Raw genomic sequence first — 18441 nt, 5'->3', positions numbered from 1 at the left:
GGTGTCCCTTGGAGGAACCAGTTCCTGGCACGAAAACCCACCATTTTACACACGGTTCGTTAAAAAAGCGCATTTCCATTTCCGACTCTTTCCTCGTTAGCGAGCTATTACACCGTCGCGTGTTACTCGAGTTTCTTTTTTTTTTTTTTTAATTCGTGCTCGCGGAACAATTCATTTATTATTCTTACCGACCGAAATGTCCTAATTAGCTCGAGAACGTTGTTGTTTTTTCCTTTTATCGACTCGTCCTGTCCGTAGAATTCGATGCGAACGCCTCGTTTATTGACAAAGCGACGGTGTCGCAATTGTTGACGTTCTTCGAGAACGTTTCGACACCGTTAAAACGGGACAAAATTTTGGCGTTCACCTACCGCGGTGCGCACTTAGGTTGAAATTAAATTATAGCTTTCCCGGGCTGAATTTCCATAAACCCCAAAACAAACGAAAGCCGAAACCCCGCATGGGAAATCAACGATTCGTTAGCGATCCGTCGGGCGGAAAACAGCTGCAAGACCGGTGGCTTATTTCCTTGAAAAATAACAATTAAACGCAAACGTTACAGTCACCGTTGTTTGGCTGTGCATCGACGCGAAATATTTGCACGGTCGCTCGTAATTATAAATTACCTCGATTCCTCTCGTCGAAGAATCTGTGTAATTTAGGGTCTGGTCCAGCTCGCGCGTGATTGTCTCGCCTCGAATCTTTTCGCGAAACTTCGGACCGGAATAACACTCAATTCGATGGAAAGGTTCGATAAACTTTTATGGGCTGTACACGCGTATCGCAGCGAAAGAGAACTTTCGTAGGTTAATACGAGGCATTTCCAATACTACGGAACGATCTAATATTGACAATGGTCAATTTTCTTTCGGTACACTTAACGTACCGTACGATTTACGGTTATCGTCGCAGTGAGGGATGCGCCACGGTGTTTCTCCCCTGTAAACGATTCGATTAAAAGACCGTTTCTCTTTAATATCGTTCGATTAGAATTAGAAAAACGATGCGACCATTTCTGAGACGAAAAACCGTCTCTAACGAAATTTAATCGCTCCGGTCAGTATTCGAACAAATCGTAATGTTTATTCCACGATTTTGGTAGGAAACGACGAGGATGGTTTCATCCCCGGAACATTTACCGAATTTCAGCCACTGTAGAATTACAGTAGAACTTCGATTATTCGAAACACCGATTATCTAAATTTCACTGGTCCAAACAACCGATCATTTAACCGTCACGGAATGAATCACGTATTCGAACTACGTGTACAACAATATTTTTGAATTTAAAAACTGCACACGACGATGTTCAGAAATGGTTGGACGACATTATTTTATCCATTTTGTGCACAAATAATGACAGAGAAACACAACGCGATGCCCGTTTGTTTACATAAAAATATAGTTGTTACATGTTTACGTAAAAATGCATCGGATATTGTATTGCAATGATTGAAGCTACATAGAAAAATAATATTAGATACTCTACAGATGTTCGTTCGAAATGGTGATCGAGATTTATCGGTATCTGAAAACGATTAATTATCTTCTTATAACACGTTTCTCTTATTGGACGTGTACCCGTTTACGCATTGAACATCCACATTTGAAAATTGTTTTATTCCCGATCGTTTTAAAACATATTTGCAAATTTAGTTCTTCCGGGCCGATTATCCGAAAAACCGTTTATCCGAGCGGATTTGTCCACCGATTATTTCGGATAATCGACGGTTCTACCGTATACGCAATTTCATTTAAATTTATACCGCATACTTTGCGCATATTCGTTCACATACTGTTAACGTTCGGCCGGAGAATTTACTCGTCGATGAATTTCACTCGGAGATTCAAATTTTCAAATTACTCGGAGGCTGTGCGTCACGTCGAAGAACAAATAGGTCGAGAACGAGTCAAAATACCGATCTAAATCCCCAGCTGGTGCCGCCCGAAAGTATTCTTCGATAATAATTTTTAAACTCCTCGCTCCCGTGGACAACGATCGTCCTTAAAAAAAAAAATCACACCGTGGGTAAACGATTTGGACAGATTAACTTGGACAGATTAACTTGGGCAGATTAACTTAGACAGATTAACTTGGGCCAGATTAACTTGGACAGATTAACTTGGGCCAGATTAACTTGGACAGATTAACTTGGGCAGATTAACCTGGACAGATTAACTTGGACAGATTAACTTGGACAGATTAACTTGGACAGATCAACGTCCAGGGAAACGATGATCTCTGATCTCGGTACGTAAGGCGTGCAATATTCAGGACCAAGGACCCTCGGACTCGCGCAAACAAAAGCGTATAGCCGGTACGCAACGAAACCCATCCACGTTCCTGTTATTGAAATGCAATGGCCATCCTATCGAACCGATGGGAAGTATAGATTCACACAGACGCGCGTATGTGCTCCACATACATATTCACGCTTAACCGCGGCCGCTCTTACAACACGTGGAACCTAGTTTCCGGTTGACCAGTGTCTCTCAAACGACCGCTCGTAAATCTTAATAGAATACCAGGATGCGCTTCCTGTGCGCTTGCCTAGGTATTATTACGACAGTGCACGTGCCACCGAATGCACGTAGGACGATTTAAGTCGACGATCGGGCCGCCGATCCGCAACGCCAACGGCCGAAACTAACTACGAAGACCACACTGGTTGTTACCTTTTAAGAACGGTCAGCAATAATAAGATCGAACCAGCGACGAGAGGCCCACGTTCGCGTTCAACGTGACCGTTTAATGTTCATTTCGTGACAACTTAACGCCGTTTTGTTGCCGCGAGCTACCACTTGGTAAATAATTATCGAGCTTTACGAGCGGCTTATGCACTTCCATCGCGTTGCATTCACCCGAAGAGTTACACGTACGAATTTTGAACGCTTTTCGAACGATCGTGCGAAAGATTCGGTATACACGAAGCTGCACCAATTATGTCCCCTCGATACGCGAACGCATCGTACGGGAGCAAAATGACACGAAAATGAGAATTACCTTCTTTTATCGTCAACGGTACCGAATATAGAAGTTTCCCGTTTCTACATCACCTGTTCGAGTTTCCCGGCATTTCGAACCGGAGTCAAACGACGAGAATGAGAAATTACGTTTTCTTTTTGATCATCAACGGTACCGAAACCAGAAGTTACCGTTTTTACACCACGCCCTTTCTCGTTTTTTTCGTAACTTCTAGGATCCACCGATCAATAATTATCAATTACGCGAAGACCGCGAGCAATCTCCCGATCGGAGTCTAACCTTCTTCAAAGGCTCGAATTTTTCCAATTTTGTTCGATCGGAACATTCGAACCGGACCCCCGAGTAGCTTGACTTGGAAAACACGATGTTATCGTTTCGAAAATCGTCGAATCGACCGGCGAGGTTAAAAACAGGCTTGCGCTTATGTATCACCGTCCGAGGTGACGAGAAGAAAGGATTTCCGGAACAGAAATGGAACGCATCGCGCACGAGTAACGAGTTTTGGCAACGTGTGGTAACGTTGCGGAATATCTCGTAACGGTGATCGAGACCACGCGGGACCTACACGGTGTTGGGAAAGGTGATTCGTTCGTCGAACGCATCGAGATTGCCCGACCAAATAACAAACGGGTATTGTGTTTACAAATTTTACTTTGTCGCGTTCGAAGTGGAATCCGATGACCGAGTGAAATACGTGACGCGCGAACGGATCCCGTGGTCGAGCCACGGTTTTCGGAACATTTCGCAACGAATCATTAGAGACCGCCGCGAAAATATTTAACCGGCTTTTACGAGCCTCGTCGACGAATCGAACGATCGGTTGGCGCCGTTCGCGCGAAACCGGAGATCGCCGCTGGGGAACCGTTCGCAAAGGAATCAGAATTTCACAGCGGACCCGGAATTTAATCAAACCGTAATGTCGACGGTTAACGTCCAACTCGATGATAGGCGTCGACGCGACGGACTGACGATATCCAGTGAAACATACGTACGGCTATGCGGGAATTTCGCTGCAACGCGTAAATTCTTCACGACCGTGAAGGTTGAAAGAGGGAACGCGGGCAACGGGCTCCGGGTACGCGTGACCTGCTTTTCGGGAACGCAATTCGTTTCGCGTTGCGCTGTGCGTAAGAGTGAAAATTACGGTCGCGTTTGGTAAAATTAAACATCGAGAGATAGGGTCTAATTTGCACGAATTCGTATACGGGTCAGAAAACGCGAATGCAACTTTAAAAGGGAACGAGATTTCCTCGTAAATTACTTATCATTGGACGTTCACTGTACGGGCTGATTCACCGGATAAACATCGTTTTATGCAACAGGAAAATGTGTTCACTACGATTCGAAATGGAATTGTAATACTTGAACGACAAGGAGAGTATTTTAACCTTTTTATTCCAACTGTGACCGCGTGGATATACTTACCATTACTGTCTTCTGTATTTTCGTATCGACGATATATACATTGCGAGAAAATGAATACGAGCATACATTCTTTCGGAAAATGTTCAATAATTTACGATGGAAAAGATTAACGCTGCGCCGGGAATATTTTCGGATAAATTCTACTTCCGTCCGGACGATGGATCTTATTAAAATTCGATAAAATTACGAATCGGTTATCAAAAAATATTTCCAAAGACCACCCCTTTCTTCAACCGGTCGTTGTGTCGCAACCCCATCGTTAGCAGGATCCAATCTCGATAAACAACACCAACCAACGGTACACACAAACACAGACATACACACGTGGAACACGTGCTCCGTGGGGGGTGTAGTTCGGCGTGGTCTTTCGTGCGAAAATTCATCCTTCCCCAAATCGTATACGAAGGCGACCCATTATAATCGAGCGCGACGATACAAGAACGGGGTTCTAGCTCGGTACAGAAGCCCGATGAAAATCTGGCCGCCCGGAAAGGTGTAGGAATCAATTCGAAGAGCCGAAATTACGTGCACGTATGTGTCGTCGGTGTCGTCTGGACGGGGGTGGGGTAGTTCCGGCAATCCCGGAGACTTTTATCCTAACACCCGCCAGCCAATTTCTCCCGGCACCTTATTTTATTCGCGAGTGCGCCCCGTATAAAGTCATTCTCAGAGCCGGACCGAGTGGAAAAGAGGAAAGAATCGATTGCTGATCAAACGGTAATGCAATTCAATTGGCCCGGTTGAAGGAAGAACGAACGAGAGCGAACGGAAGGGTTCCGTGCCGCTATGTGTGCGCGCACGCGCGCGCGGGCGTAATAGACGGGCAAAGGAGAGAGACGTGCGTGTGATCGGGTATAAAAGTATATGGTCACGCGCGTATGGGTGAAACACTTAAGGGGTAGAGAGAAAAGACGATAGAAAGGACCGGGCCGGAGCAACGGCACGGTATTCGGTGTGGTCGACGCCGATAGCTGTGATACCGGTACTGGTAGTGGTAACGGTGGTGGTGGTGGTGGTGGTGGTGGTGGTAGTGTTACCAGAAACAGTGATAGTGGTCGCACACGCCGCAAGAACGTGTAGCACGACCGTGGAGAACGACGAAGACTCAATGTAGGCACTCCACCCCCGAGTAAGCGCGGGGCTGCCTTTGTTCCGACTTCGATTACAAATGTAGAGAATGGCTTTTCCTGCCCCCTCCCCTCCACCCACCGTCCTCCTCCTCCTCCTCCAGCTCCACCTCGCCGGCACCCGGCGGCCCTTTCTTCTTTTTCTCTCGTCCTTTTCTTCCTAAGATCGTTCACCTCTCCCTCCGTCGTTCGTGCCCCGCGACAAGCCCCCCTCTGCCTCCTCCACGTCCCCCTCGCTGCGCACTCACCTTTCGATCTAACGTCGAGGCATCGCGAGGTCGAAGTCCTACCGATCACACGACGACCATGACTCCGACGAAGCCCTTGCTCGACCTAACGCCGCTTCTAACGTTAAAGTATCACCCGATGGCGCGCTCGAACGCACCGAGAATCGATAATAGCCATAAGAGGACTCTTCTCGGTTGTCGGGGGAAATGACGGGGAAGTGGATACTCTCTGTCTTCGGGGAAATGTCTTCGACTGCAGACGTTGCCGAGGGTGGAATGCTTTTGTCCGCGCGTTGAACTCGCGTCCCGCGAATATTTCCTAACGCTCGGGAAAGAAAAAAAAGGGAAAAGGAAAAACCGGGTGAAATCGCGCGAAATCTACCGCGCTCGATGGACCAGTTAACACACGACTGTCGATCGCGAAAATCAGATCGGACAAATTTTTCAAAACTCGCTCGTCGGAGAACGATCGGTAACGATTCGAGGATTCGTCTCGAGGCGAAGACTTCTTTGAAATTATTGCCTCGAAACAGTGACAAGTATCTCTAGTGGTAACCACTAGAGAAATCGGTCGTTCTTCGAGCAACGTTCGGAAGTCTCGTGTGCTTTCGTTTCGAGAGAGTTGCTAGAAACTCGAAAGAATCTCGATCGTTTTGAAAATTTCACAGACGTTCGAAATACAGTGTCACCTTTTCGTCGGTAATTCGTAACCGTTGAACGAACGGACGAGAACTGGGGTACTTCGCAACGAAGACGTGGAGTACCAAAATTATCCCTTTTTCTTGTACCTGTCGGCATAAATCGATGAAAATGTTCCGTTTCAGCAAGCTCGCGTCTCGCCGATTATAGTTCCGTGCGTTCGCTTTGTGCTTGTATCGAGTGGAATTTGAAATTAATTTTTTCAACAACGACGGTCCGATTCACGAAATCGGTGATCAACGGATTCATCGCAACACTTTGCCCCATTTTCGACTGTACTTTCCTCGAAATCAACATCATTATCCGAAGCCATTAACGGTAGCCTAGCTACCGTTAGAAGTTTCAGTTTGCTCTTCGACGAGAGTGTTCGAAATTCTTGAAGTATTAGGCAAACGATTGCACAGCAACTACTGCGAATGTACTCACCTACCTCCGAGGTTTGGATGCTTCTTCTGCAATATTTCCGTGACGTCACGTTTAATATCTTCGTAACACTTGCCGTGTTTCCGTATCGCGAAAGCAGCACTTTCAAGCGCCATTTTAAACTTCCGCGGCAGAAATGAGCACGCGCACCAGTTTCGACCGTAATTACAATACCGACGAACAGAAATCGAGGGACCGAAAAATTCTCAGCTTTGGCGAGGTCGAATACGTTTACGAACCAATGAAAAAAAAAAAAAAAAAAAAATGGTCGGTAATTTAGAAAGTTGCAGCGACGGAGAAATATTCCCAAGAATTAATTCCGTTTGCCGAAGAGCGATGTTTGTATCGCAGAGAGACCTTTCGGGGGTCACGTGGCCTGTATGCACGCAAACAGTGGCACGTATAGCCACCCAGCCGCCGAATAACAAACTTCGATCAATTTTCCACCAGCCAATTTGAAAATAGCCGTATTTTTGAAATATTGTTCGTAAAAGAGTTTTCCTATTCTCGTTTCCTTTTCAAATTTTTCAATTCACCCCGACCATTATGAAATCGCATCGTTTCGAAACAATTGGAAACAAAATGATATCATTTTCAAACTGAAATCATTTTTATTCGACGCTACCTGTCCATGTACGGTGTATTTTCTTCGAAGGTAACGTTACGTTTCCAATACCCGTAAAATCGATAATTATCAAAATTCTTTCGAACGCTTTTAAATTATCGCCAAAGTGTCTGTCGACCTAGTTTTTTTTTTCGAAAAGAGTCGAAGCGACGTCGAGTGATTCTTTCAAAGAGAATCGACACGAGAACGACAACGTACCTCGTAAGAAGGTAAGTGGATAACGCGTGAAAGAAAATGTAACGTTCGATCGAAAGCTGGGGTTACTTACGGGACGACGCTCTACGTGGCGCACAAAGACGCGATAGGATCCACCGAGTGAACATTGCTTATTGCATTAACGTTCTGACCCGGGACTTCGGTGGATCAGGTCACCGTCGTAGTCGCCGAACTCCAAGAGCGTGGTATAGCCAATAACGGTGATCGATAAAGCGCGGCTAATTACCTAGGTTCCACCTCCAAATTGGAGCTTTGTTCCACCGACGAAATTAATTGACTCCATTCACTCGATAACGCTGGATACTCGAACACCGTTCAGTTGCTCGTTTGTCTCGGTGAGAATTATAGTTCGTCTTTGAAGGGAGACCAGAAGGCAGTCACCATCTGAAACCAGAATCGAACGCTACCAGACAGACGTTTCGTGGTGTACGGGTGTTCTCTACGAAGACACAAATTTACTCCCGTTCGTGCCAATGAAACGGATACGGGCCGCGTTTGACCATTGAGTAATTTCATCGCCGTACCGATTCGTTCCTATTAACATCTTTGCTTCGCGATCGCAACGCTCGCGCGACGAAGTTACCACTCGTTTTCCAGAAGTTTCGCGCCAATGTTTAAAACACGTTTCAAAAATATATTTCTCATCGATGCACCGACGAAAAGATTATCATAAAATCCTTTCGTATTGACTAGCGTCCTCTCCGTACGGAGTCGCGTGAAAAGGTAACGTTTTCGTCGCTAAAATCTCGCGGACTCGATCAAAATGGAAAATTAGAAAATTTTACGTATTCGATTCGGTGACTCGACTCGGTAATCGGTTTCTAAATGGAAATAACTTTGTAACAATCCATAGAACATTATCCGTTGGATAACATAACTCAATTTTACATTTTTCTCTACCGTATTATTATTATCATTTCATTTCGTACGTATACGATCTCGGTGGAACAAAAACGTACATAATACCGTCGTGGTTGCGTATTTATCGCGCGCGCAATTTCGATGCGCTCAAGGACACGCGATTCCATAACTGTTACGAGGCAGCGGCAGCACCGGGATCTTTAGGACGAATTAAAGCGCAATTAAGCACAGAAGCTCGGCGCAGAACGCTCGGTCAAACGAAATTCTGTCCTCCCGAAATGTACAACGACGAGTGTATAAATCCGTTCACGTTTCGCGTTACGTCACCGTCTGCATCTGGATCCGCATTCTCCGGCGACCGCGAGCCTTATCCCGCCTCGTAACGATCCACAATGATCATTCAGCGATCCAACCCCGGTACTCACGGTGAAGTTTGCCGCAACGCTACGTTCAATTGTACAGTTACGTGTGCTTGTACAGGAAACGTAGCTCATCCACACGTACGTGCAAGTGCAGCCCGCAGGCAGCCATTCCTGCTTCCGGTCGGCTGCCATGCACAGAATGCGTACGCGTATGCAGATTGGCGGCCGCGCTATGCACCCCACATACCTACCGGCGGGAGATCGATCCGATCGTGGCCTTTTTCGCTCGGAACGAATCGGTCGGAAAAGTATTTCGGGATTCCACGGCTACCGAACTACGAAACCGATTCACGCGTCCCCGATCGACAATTATACCCAAGTGTTCCAAAACAACGATGCCAACTCTTTCAAGAAGCGGGCGAGGAACGTAACGCGTAACCAATGAAACACGGGTTCGTCGATCGTTACACCGCGTCGGGGTATTTCCATCGTGTGACGCGATCGTTGCAGAGCACGATCGACGATCGAAGAAACAATTAGACGGTCGTTGATAACTGTGAAAACCCAACCGTCTCCGAGTTAATTAAACGGTGACCGTTGGAATACTCGCGGAGCGAACAAACACTCCGTTGTACTCATTGTTTACCATTGATTTCGATTACAGGAATTGCTTGGTGGGCAAAGCTTATCACATTAAAATCTCGGATTTCGGCACGGACAACGAGTTGTACGCGTGCGATTATTACAAAGTCGACGGTGCAGTGCCCCTCCCGATACGTTGGATGGCCTGGGAATCCATATTTCTGGTAAGCTTTGTACGCGCTTACCGACATTAAACCGGGACACGCGGGGTTCGACACCGCGCTTCGTGCACGTTTATTTTATTCACCGCGGTTGTTATTTATTTACAAATTTTCATTGTCGATCGATGCACGCGGTCATCGATTCGAACATCTTCGAATTATTATCGTCCAATGTTTCTAACGACACAAGTACTCATAATTTTATTATCGTCCAATGTTTCTAACGACACAAGTACTCATCATTTTATTATCGTCCAATGTTTCTAACAATACAAACACTTTTTCATCGTCGCGACCCTTTACTACGTCCACGCGTTCCCTCCACGATCGAACCCAACGAATCCCATCGCGTTAACGACGAGCGAATAAAAACGATACGATTTTCGCAGGGCAAGTACACAACGAAGAGCGACGTATGGGCGTTCTCGGTGACCCTGTGGGAGATCCTGAACCTCGGCAGACGAGTCCCGTACGAACACCTGTCCGACGAGGAAGTGGTGCAGAGCCTCCGACGGTTGCACCGCGCCCCGGACTGCCCCGATCCAAGTGGCGAGAACAACGGTTGCAAAGAGGCCGGCGATAACCTCTTCGACTATCTGGCACGACCCACCGCTTGCTCGAAGGACATTTACGATCTGATGCTCGAGTGCTGGCAACGGGAGGAGAACGAGAGGCCCACCTTCCGTGAGATCTCGATGTTCCTGCAGCGAAAGAACCTCGGCTACGCGCCCACGTCCTGATATTGAATGTACCGCGACGTCGATGAGCGCGATGTTCTCGACGTATGCCGCTCCTGCCCGGCCGGAAGTCGCTCGAACGTCGCCCGCGAGACCGTCGACGACGCACTGTATCCGCATTGGATCACCATGAGAACGAAGTTCTGATTCCTTTTTCCTTTAATTTATTTCTTTCGTCTCTTTTCTTCTTCTTCTTCTTTTTTTTTTCTTTTTTTTTTCCTTTCTTCTTCTTCGCGGGCGGGAACGAGCTTTCCGAGAAGGGATACGAGACATCGAAGAAGCGTCGATACAACGACAACGGTCCAACAATACGAAAAAAATCGTGGTTTCCGGCAACGAAGTTTCGAGTACTCCCGAAAAGGGGAGCAATCCGCGAGAAAAACTCCCCCGAGCGGCGCGCGGGTACCGTTACAACGGATTCGGGGAGAATCCTAACACCCGACGGACATCGGAAGAGAACAGTAAGAACAAAGACGTTTCGCCCGCGTGAAACTCGAAACGGAGCGAGAAAAGAACGACTCGGGCAGCTTCGGGTGTGTTTCGGCTCACGGGACGCGAAAGTTTGAACGCTGGGCGAGAGCATCGGAGAATAGGCGCCACGACGTCTGAACGCGGAGAGCATTCGATGAACTGTTGTTTTAGACGTTAAGATCACACTAGGGAATACAAGAGAGAGAGAGAGAGAGAGAGAAATTGAAAAATGAGAAAACCGTGAAACTGTGAATTCGACAATCGAGCGAGACGTCGCGCACCGTTTGATCGTGTGCGCGTGGATCTTGGTGCGACGACCACGTTGCAGGGGATGGAACAAGGGGGGTTGGAACGAGTTGGGGGGGGAAGGCAAGGGGGTGCATGCGTGAGTGTATCCGCGATAATTGAAAATTTTTACGAGCAATACCGTGTAATCGTAATACAGCTGTGAACATTCCTGCATGGGTTAAAAGGATAACGTCTGTATCGTTCGCGGAGTATATAAGGTATATATTCGTTAATTAAGGAATCGGGGAGGTTGGAAACCTGTCCGGGGTAACGATGTTGTGTTCGCCCGTTTCGCGCGAACGGGACGGGAGGATCGCGCGTGGTAGAGAAGCGAAACGAGAAATTCCCATCGACGTAATACGGCGATACGGTGTAACTGAATATCAAGCTCTCCGCAACGGGACGATGGGGGGAAGTGGTGGAGGTCGCGAATCGGTGAGGGAACGAACAAGAGATATCCATACATATGAAACACAGTGTGTGTATGTGTGTGTCTGTGTGTACGTGTATGTGAATGGCGCGTGTATTTTTGTTCGTGGACGTGTGCGTGTGTGTTAGGTGGTTACAATTTCTCGTCGTGCGTAATAAAATTTATCGTAAATCGTTAGACACTTTCGGGTAAGGGCTTGCTCGAATCACGATCGATCGTAGCGAAACCAGAATCGTCGAATGTTTCGTCGCGACTCGTGGACACGGTTTTTTTGATGACGCGTGGAAGGAGGGAGAGAGAGAGAGAGAGAGAGAGAGAGACGAGGAAGAAGCAGCTCCTCGTCACGCGCACGACGAAACCCGGTAAGGGTGGGAGTGGGTAGGATTGGGTGGGGGGTGTATAAAATATTTCTCGCGCAGATTGATCGTTTCAGACGAACGTTTCCTCGACACGAGCAACGTCTCGTGAGCGGGAACGTTTCGATCGAGAGTTTCGACAAAGGGAAACAACGACGCGTCGAAATCTCGATTCCGTGGCGAGGGATATATCTATCTATTCATCGTGATCGCGATCAACGACGATTGAGGTAGTAAACGCGCGAGAGCTTCGGCGATATCATATAGTTCGAAACGGTAAACGGTATACATACATATTTCTCTGTTAAGTGGTGGTGGCTCGCACCACCGACTATGACACATCATAATTGTAACTTTATATGATTAGGCGGGATCAATACAAACGTACACAAAATGAAAAGAAAATGAAAAGAATTAGTATATTGTACATACATACATACATGCGTATATAGGTGCGTGCATAGAGGTGTTCGAGAGACGTTTTATCATTGCGTTGACGCGAACGCGAATCGGCAACAGAGGCGAGAACGGTTTCGTTTATCGTCCACGGGAATCGCCCGTCGCCCCCCCCCCCCCCCCCCACACCGCCCCACTCCCTCTACTCTACCCTTACCCACGAATTTTCTGTCGTCTTTTCTCGGACGAGCGATTCCGACGAAGGACGATCGGCGAAACTGGTTTGCACCGACGCGACTCTCGGGGTTCGGGAAGCGACAATTTTCGTACCGGACAGTCGCAAACAATTTTTATCGGTGCGATCGACATATCGAAGACCTCGGTTTCTCGCGGTGGAACCAATGAAGCACGGATGGGACAGGGAACGACGTGTTTGCTAATGAATTTCGTAGTTAAACGTTCGTTTAGCGATGCTATTCTCACGACATTCGACTAATTAATCACACGAATTCGTTACGTTCCATGTATTTATATCAGACGAGAAAGAAAAATACTATCGATAGCATTCGCAATATCTAGCATGTAGGTGATGTTACCGTTATAACATTAAAAATACTATTTATATATCTTAATGTAATTCGCCGCGTAAGAAGTAGATAATCAGAGACACATAGTCGTTCGTATATAAAACGTACGTCCGTTGAATTTAAACGTAACAGGAATCGATTCTCCGCCGGTTCTGGGGAGAAATGGAGAACGCCCAACGATCGAAAAGAGTCGATGAATACCCGATGGAAAATCCGCGACACCTCCCTGCTTTTGCGAACAGCGAAAGGAAAATTGTATTCAGAGTTTCGTTTGGGAGTTATCGAAAAATACGAATAGTCGAGCTCGAAGAAATTGTAATTGTAGAATGTCAACGATATCGACGATATTTTAACATTTTATACCGAGATCGGGCACGTTATGCGTATTCAACGGGGACGAGAATTAACGATGCAAGTGACGTCGGGGAACTATGCGTCTCGAGATAAGACGAAAATAAAGCGCGTGAGAAAATTGCATCGGTGGCTTTGTTTCCGAGAATGATGCATTTGTGAATCGATCTAGTCACGCCTGCACTTGATCGATCACCGACCTTACGAATTTCGCTACAAAGGGCTGCTGTAATTGTTTTTACGCAAGATACAATATCAGGCTTCGTTCACTGTTGATAATTATCTCCACTGAATCGTCGTCAAGGATTGCAAACGAACACCATAAATGCAATACTCCCAATGCGAAAAAGGGTATACTCTCTGTTGGTGTGTCTCATCGTGTCGTTTGTTCGATAGAAATTGACAGTTAATTGTCGGTAACGTAAACGATAGTCCTGTTGGTAAACAATGCCTAACATCGTAGAATTGTAATGAAACAATTACAGTAGCTGTCCGTAACGAGCATCCCTGAAGTCAATCATCGCTCAGGTACACCCATACCGGATCGATTTTCAAATGCATTCTTCACGAAAACGAAGCTCCCGATGCACTTTCGTTTGTTCTCCACTCTCGTTTACATTTCGAGCCCCGAAATCTTTCCTTACGTATCGTAAATTTCGGTCCACGTTGCGTATACTTGCGAAACGGTCGTCCGAATCGTTGAACAAAGAACCAAAAGTAACGCCGAAAATCGAAAAGAATGAAACAGGGAACGACTCGCACGGTTGCGTTTAGATTCATCGATGTAAGCATATTGCTGCCTTTGGCTGTATCGTTGCCCCCCTACTGCTAACGAGTAACTCACTTGTCTACTCATGTGATAATTTAGTATATCTCTACGTACCTACCTGTACCTACCGGTTCTCAGTAGCGAAAAAAAAAAGGATTATTCGTAATTGCGCTGCGTTCAATCTCAATTTCGAGCCGGGTCGATCTTGGCTCGGTAGTAGAAACGAAAACGAAAACGAAAGAAAAAAGGGGAAAAAGGAAAAGAAAAAAAAAAAGAAGAGAAAGAAAGAAAGATAAGATTGAGAAATTAAACTAAGCCTGTTCTTGACTATCAATAACCGAGAAATACTTCAATGGGAGGAGTTTATCGTATCTTAAGAGAACCCCTCGCGAGGCATCGTGTGGCTTCGACGTTCGTTTATTAGTTCGTCGCTGAAAATTCGAAACGGACTCCTTCGGTCGCGGTGAGACGATTCACTACTCGCCCCGATAAACTTTCTCTGAGGATTCCGCGCTGTTATAATCTAGGGTAGCTTGGCTTCGTATCTACCGTCTCCGTTTTACGAAAGGATTGTCCGAACGATTACATTCCCCCGCGAACGGAGAAAACAAGGGGGAACGAAAATTGAAATGACACGAGCGAACGACGGCCGTCCAAGATGGCGTCGTCGGAACGAAAAGCGTGCGTCACGGTAACAATGCTTCTCTCCAAGAGTCCGCCGCACCTCGCGGTATTGTTTGTCGCGCGATGCAACGAGATGATCCTTTCGCCTGTGATTTTCGATGCTTCGACGTTTCTCCGTTCACCCGTAGAAACGTTTCCAGCGAGAAAATTCATTCGACGTTGTTAGATCGCCGCCGATCGTTGGAAAGACGCGCTCGGTTCATCGACGAATCGGATACGATTTAGTTTCCTATTCGTGCGACGATCCACACGACGGGAACGAATTTATTTGGCAATCGGTGTACAAGAGTTTACGCGAGCCAGGGACCGTCGTTTTGCTTCGTCTTGGGTTACGTAATATTTTGCGACAAGTGCACGACCGACAATCACGCTTTAAGCCATGACACGTTCCGTGTTCGTTCGATCTTCCATGTTGGTGCTATTTCTGAGAAAGTAGTATCGCAACTGGGAAGGGGAAATCGTGAACAACGGAATCGCCCGTTTTTCGTCCCGAATTTCCTTTTTTCACGTGGAGCCTCGCGATTGGGTGCCACGCCGAATTTGCAACGGCGGATTGATTCTTCGAACCGACGAGGAAATGTTCTCGTTCCGATCGCGAGTGCCTCGACTCTCGTGAAAAGGTTTCGTTCGTTTCAACGGGAATCATTTCGATTCGTTCGTAGTGTCTATCGAAACCAACGATTAGATAATGGATATATTATTGCGTTGGTAGTCGATATCACCGAAAAGATAATTACATTTTATGTATTCTTTCGCTTGGTAGATCGATACTTTTGTAACTTCGTTACGATAATTTTCTAACAGAGGCGAGAAGTTTCGATCGAAATTCGCGCCTCGTTATTTATTTCGTTCGTTTCAGAGCCAACGTTTGATAATTGTCGGGCAAAAACTCAGAAATCTTGCGCCTCGAGGCTCGTCGAATTTGTAATCCGCCGCTGCGAGTTTGCAGACGCTTGCAATTTATTCACGGGCGAGATCGAGTGCGTTTTACATGACGCAGTGGTGATCGTAACTTTCGAAGAGGAAGAAGACACGGCCGAACGATTCCTTGATCGACGACGCTCGTTTTAGGAATGGGTGTGCAACACTTTCGAAAAAAACGCACGAATCCGTCTGACCTTGTTTCCGGGTTGCGGTTATTTTTGCGTATCAATGATCGAACAAGGTTGCGAACATATCCGAAGAATATCTGGAATATTTGAACTTACGAAATCAACGATATCTAAGATAATTATTCCGAACGAGCGAATCGGTACGAGAAACGTCAGCGGTATGCAAAAATTCTTGGCAACTTGGAAGCAAAGTTAAGTAAGCCGTATGCGTAAACGAGTTCTCCATTAGATGGTCACTCGATATATGTAAACGATCGTCAAAATCAACTCCGATAGACAAGCATCATTTGTTTCGTAAAAACGATAAACGATTTCGAGCATATTCGAGAATGATTACCTTCTGCCCATAGTATTCGAACAGAAAGGATTCAGGGTCTTAGAGACGCCTAGTACCGATAGAATTAAACAACAATTGTGTAGTTAACGTAGATCACTTGTGACGCGGCTTGATTCGCGGACCTATGTAACCGAACGTTTCTCGTTTACTTTCACGAGTACTATACCCTGCCGAAGAAAGATCGTTGAAAGAAAAAAAAAACGTTTCTATTACATACAGACCTGTTACAGTCCAGCCGACGCGAGCGAATTATTTTCCAACGTCCAACGATAAAGTATGTAAAAAAAAAAAAAAAACATTGTCACCCAACGATCCTACAATGGCCGTTGAATCGCATCATGTAAAACGAACTTACCATGGATTTGAACTTTTCTTGAGCGAAGAATCGAGCGGCTCTATTGATGCAGATTTAGAAACTAACAAAGGCAATTTGTTGTTGTCTGTGTATTTATCGAATCTGGTTTTCCGGCACATCCTATTGTTAACTTAACGTGGAATTGAGAGAATCGTAGAGATAATCGCGGAGGATCGTGGAGAGCTCACCTAGCTATATCTTCAATTCAGGCACGGGCAATCTCAGACTATTTTCACCGTAAGCGTACAACATCGTTGTATGTAACGTTCGTTTTCCACTGAACGATTCTTTCCGCGTTCTTTTCCTTGTGGAGCAATCATTTTTCGAACACCGGTTACGACGAAACGCGACAAATTACATTACGCTACAATACGTATTTCGTTCTCGCGAAACTATCAGTATTAATTAGTTCTATCAGCTTCAAAACGGTAATTGTTCGTTACTTTACTTCACTTACCAAGTACTATTATTAACAAACGGTAAAAAAAAAAAATATCGTAATCTTTTGGTAGACAATGTTCGTCACCGATCGACATCGTGACGAGATTTCGCGATGCTGATCGCTGATGATCTTCCTGGCAGGATTCGTGTTAATAAAAATTACTGCAGAATCTGTAAATATCACACTCCGGAAACCCAATAAAAATTGATCTTTCATCCGGACAATTATCGTCGAAAAGATGGAGAAAGATAGAGAGAGATTGAGAGAGAGAGAGAGAGAGAGAGAGAGAGAGAGAGAGAGAGAGAGAGAACGAGTGAGAGAAAGAGAGAGAGTGTGAGAAACAGAGGGAGAGAAACTGCTGATAGGCCGTGAAAGGTTGCCTAGGCCTGCTCTACGCTATTGAACCTTAATCGTTATAGTCATAAAATTATTTTGTACTAAGAACTGTTTATAATTTTGTATCTAATCTCTGTAAATACCAAGCAGATTGTCTATGGCTAATAAAGCTTAAACAAAATCGATATAAGTAGACTATGTAAAGGGAATTATATATATAAATATATATATATATAGGTATTTATATTTTAAATAGCAATTAAGAAGACGAACGAGAAGATGTAATTAAATTTCACATAGGCGAGGACTGGTAATATACCAATGTACAACGATCTAGGAACTATTTGTATGATACAAGTGACAATTTAAGGGACAAATCATTAAAAAAAAAGTATACATGTTACTTGATAGCCACGTATGTGTATAGGGTCCTCCATTGGATATTTACACCTTGAATTCTGAACGAAATTTTTACGAGAAGATAATTGTTTTATTTCGCGTTGTCAGTTTCAAGAAAACGAAAAGAAATTGCGTGAATACAACGACATGCATTACGAACGCGAAATATACATATGTACTTCTAGCATCGTTTATCGTACTTGAATAAAAATCGTAGCTCTATTAAACGTTAACGTTCATTTGTACGGAAATAAAGAATATTCGGCGGGGAATTTTAAGAGAAATTGTTTCAACGTAACTGTAAAGTGATACTTTTGGGAAACCCTGTACAGTATTACGGCGTAGAATTCAACTAGTCATTTATGGCACTTTATAACGATTAAAGTGTATCTTCTACGATAAACGTGACATGCGAAAAACGTGTTGCTCTAATTTTATTCTTTAATTTAACGAAACGATTGTAAAAAATTATATTCTAGAGGCAGGCGTCTTCTCTATTTTTTTTTCCCCCATTGTTTTTCAACCACAATTATTATACACGTGTATCTTGTTACTGACGAAAAATAATTTTCGATTATTGTATTATTTTTATTTCGATCAGTCTGACTCCAAATGCGAACTATCGCTTAAACGTTAC

At 45.2% G+C, this 18441-nt stretch overlaps 1 protein-coding gene across 1 annotated transcript in view; it reads left to right on the top strand.

Moving 5' to 3' along the window:
* Positions 1–11269, top strand: part of LOC143148303 (discoidin domain-containing receptor 2) — a 247667-nt gene extending 236398 nt beyond the window's left edge. Inside the window, exons 15-16 of the mRNA XM_076314517.1 lie at positions 9616–9757; positions 10144–11269. Of these exons, the coding sequence (XP_076170632.1) occupies positions 9616–9757; positions 10144–10494 (493 nt within the window). The 3' untranslated portion in view covers positions 10495–11269. The remainder of the gene's footprint in view (positions 1–9615; positions 9758–10143) is intronic.
* Positions 11270–18441: the final 7172 nt, after the last annotated feature.

This window comes from Ptiloglossa arizonensis, chromosome 6 (genome assembly GCF_051014685.1).
Source record: "Ptiloglossa arizonensis isolate GNS036 chromosome 6, iyPtiAriz1_principal, whole genome shotgun sequence".
Taxonomy (NCBI): domain Eukaryota; kingdom Metazoa; phylum Arthropoda; class Insecta; order Hymenoptera; family Colletidae; genus Ptiloglossa; species Ptiloglossa arizonensis.
Note: the sequence above shows the minus strand (reverse complement) of the source record. Positions and strands in the feature narration are given on the sequence as shown.